Source organism: Arachis stenosperma, chromosome 7, assembly GCF_014773155.1.
Source record: "Arachis stenosperma cultivar V10309 chromosome 7, arast.V10309.gnm1.PFL2, whole genome shotgun sequence".
Taxonomy (NCBI): Eukaryota; Viridiplantae; Streptophyta; class Magnoliopsida; order Fabales; family Fabaceae; genus Arachis; species Arachis stenosperma.
In genome coordinates, this window is record NC_080383.1 from 86,371,546 (window position 1) to 86,374,469 (window position 2,924).

The 2,924-nt window shown below is 33.6% G+C and overlaps 1 protein-coding gene across 1 annotated transcript; it reads left to right on the forward strand.

The window, feature by feature from the left end:
- The first annotated feature begins 260 nt into the window (after positions 1-260).
- On the forward strand, positions 261-2,614 carry LOC130940047 (7-ethoxycoumarin O-deethylase-like). The gene is made up of 2 exons (XM_057868096.1): positions 261-1,286; positions 1,971-2,614. The coding sequence occupies exons 1-2, from the start codon at positions 261-263 to the stop codon at positions 2,532-2,534; spliced, it is 1,590 nt and encodes a 529-aa protein (XP_057724079.1). The 3' UTR covers positions 2,535-2,614.
- Positions 2,615-2,924: the final 310 nt, after the last annotated feature.

The window sequence follows — 2,924 nt, forward strand, 5'->3', positions numbered from 1 at the left end:
AATTAGTCATTTTTAATATATATTTTATATTTTAATATATATTCTATATAAATAGTTAATTTGGCGATTAATTTTTTTTGGTATACTTTAATTTTTATATAATTGTTTAAAAATATGTAAGTATGTCTCGTGATGTATTGGAGGGCGGCTCCTCAACTTGCACAATCATTATATATACAATGGCAAGGAGGCCCTCTCATCACCATAGCCAACTTGGCAAAACTCAAAAACACTTTTTTCCTTAGAACTCAAAGAAAATAATGGAATCAGCATTACCACACTACTGGTGGAATGTTGAAATGAAGAACTCAACATTCTTTAGTGCACTCGAACAAATTAAAACTACTACTACGGATTCAACAAACAATGTTCAAAATCATAGCTTCATATTTCCTCTTAACTTTTCATACCTTTCCCTTTCACTAATAACCCTCTTATTCACATGCATTTTCGCCCGCTTTCTTCATGCACGAAACACAAAACCAAAGCTTCCACTTCCACCAGGACCTTCCCTCTTTACCATGTTAACAAACCTCTTTGAATTTATAAGAAAGCCACAACAAACATTGGCCAAGATTGCTAAGCTTTATGCCCCAGACATAATGCTTTTGAGGCTTGGCCAATCAACCACTGTAATAATCTCTTCACCAAACATTGCCAAAGAAGTTCTCCAAACCAATGATTTATTGTTCTCCGATCGAACGGTTCCGAGTATTGTGACTTCCCTAGATCACCATAACTATAGCTTGCCATTTCTTCCTGTCTGTCCTCTTTGGAGAGACTTCAGGAGAATATGCAACGATCAATTATTCGCCAATAAGACCCTTGATGCGAGTCAAGGTCTTAGGCGTAAGAAGCTTCAAGATCTTCTTAACGATATGCAAAAATACGGCCGGACTGGCAAAGCCGTTGATGTAGGGCATGCGGCTTTTAGGGCATGCATAAATTTCTTGTCCTATACTTTTGTGTCCGAGGATTTTGTTGAATCTGTAGAGAATGGAGAGTACAAGGACATTGTGTCCACTCTCTTGAAACTAACTGGATCAACTAATGTGGTTGATATTTTTCCATTTTTAAAGATTTTTGATCCTCAAGGTCTTCATAGACACACTATTAATTACCTTACCAAGTTCTTCCACAGCTTGGACAAGTTAATTGACAAAAGGTTGAAGCTAAGAGAAGAACCGCATTATGTCACAAATAATGATATGTTGGACACACTACTTGACATTTCTCAAGAAGATAGCCAAAAAATGGACAGGAGAAAGATCAGACACTTTTTACTTGTAAGATTATTATTATTATTATTATTATTATTATTATTATTATTATTATTATTATTATTATTATTATTATTATTCCTTTCTCTTATCCCATTTCACTGGTTTGTTACATAGGTATCATTTATATATAGCTCCTTGGTAACATTTTGTTTGCATAGATAATTGGTGGGATAATTAAGATGAAGAATATGTTTAATTAGTATAAAATATTAGTGCAAAAATTTTACGCATAAATTTCATAACATATATTTATGCGTTGAACTTATTCGTCATTTCATATGTAAATTTGTACATAATTTCATATATAAATTGCATATCCTAATAATACTTTTTTAATGTATTTAATATAAAGAAACTACTACGCCAAACAACACAATCTCAAAATTTAATGGCAAAAATAACACACGGTTTGAGAATTTTAGACAAATTCAGCTGAGACCCTATATGTGATTTCCAATTTTAGACAAAGGATAAACAAGATCCTTATCCAAATTTGGCTGTACAGATATAAATAAAGTGCAACAACCCCCAACATGGCAACATGTCGGTCCAAAGAAACTTGTGACATAAAAAATAAAAAACAAAACACTTAAATCGCTAATAAGTAATGATGCTCCATATTATATTTATTTTTCCATGGTTGTATTTTGACATTCTCTCATACAATTCATTGTACATGTGTTGTAGGACCTACTTGTTGCAGGAACAGATACAACAGCATATGGATTAGAAAGAACAATGACAGAAGTACTCCACAATCCAGAAGTTATGTTCAAAGCCAAACAAGAATTAGAACAAAACATTGGACGTGGTAACCCTATTGATGAATCAGATATTGCAAAACTGCCATACTTACAAGCAATTGTAAAAGAGAGTTTACGGTTACACCCTCCAGCTCCACTCTTGCTCCCAAGAAAAGCTAAGGTGGATGTGGAAATCTCAGGTTATAGGATCCCACAAGGTACAAGGGTCCTCATAAATGAATGGGCTATTGGAAGAAACCCTAATGTGTGGGACGATGCCAATTTGTTCTTGCCTGAGAGATTCTTGGGATCTAAAATTGATGTTAAAGGAAGAGATTTTCAGCTGACACCATTCGGAAGTGGAAGAAGAATTTGTCCTGGCTCACCATTAGCCATGAGAATGATTCATGTCATGTTCGGATCGTTGATCAATTCTTTTGATTGGAAAATTGAAAACATGGACAAAGATCTACCACTGAGAGCTATTCCTATCATAATCAACAACTAAGGAGCCTCTTAATTGGTCTCCTTTTTATCCAATGTTGATTTAGTTATGGCTCTATAATTCTCCTTGAATAATGACTAGTTGGTGAATGCTTTCTTTCTTTTTTGTGCTTATTTTTCTCTTGTAAGCTTAATTTGAATTTTCTGTCATTTTTAAGTGTGATGAACATCGTAGAATTTGAAGCCTTTGTATGATATGTAGTTGGCTGCAATAAAAGATGTGTGCTTTAGATTTCGTTGTATTATTAATACTAGTTAATACTTTTTTATTTGGTAATTGCTATCCTACCCTCTCTAAAGTAACATGTAAGTTACTCTCTCATATTTTAATTGGATGTTTATTTGAACGTGAGTTACTTTAATCTCATGAGAGTTAATATCTTGAAAGACGGTG

What these genes read in the sequence shown, in the direction of transcription:
- LOC130940047 (XM_057868096.1), top strand. Translation starts at nt 261, where the DNA reads ATGGAATCAGCATTACCACACTACTGGTGGAATGTTGAAATGAAGAAC. An exon ending in AGATCAGACACTTTTTACTT is followed by an intron (nt 1,287 to 1,970) that starts GTAAGATTATTA and finishes CATGTGTTGTAG; the next exon opens with GACCTACTTGTTGCAGGAAC.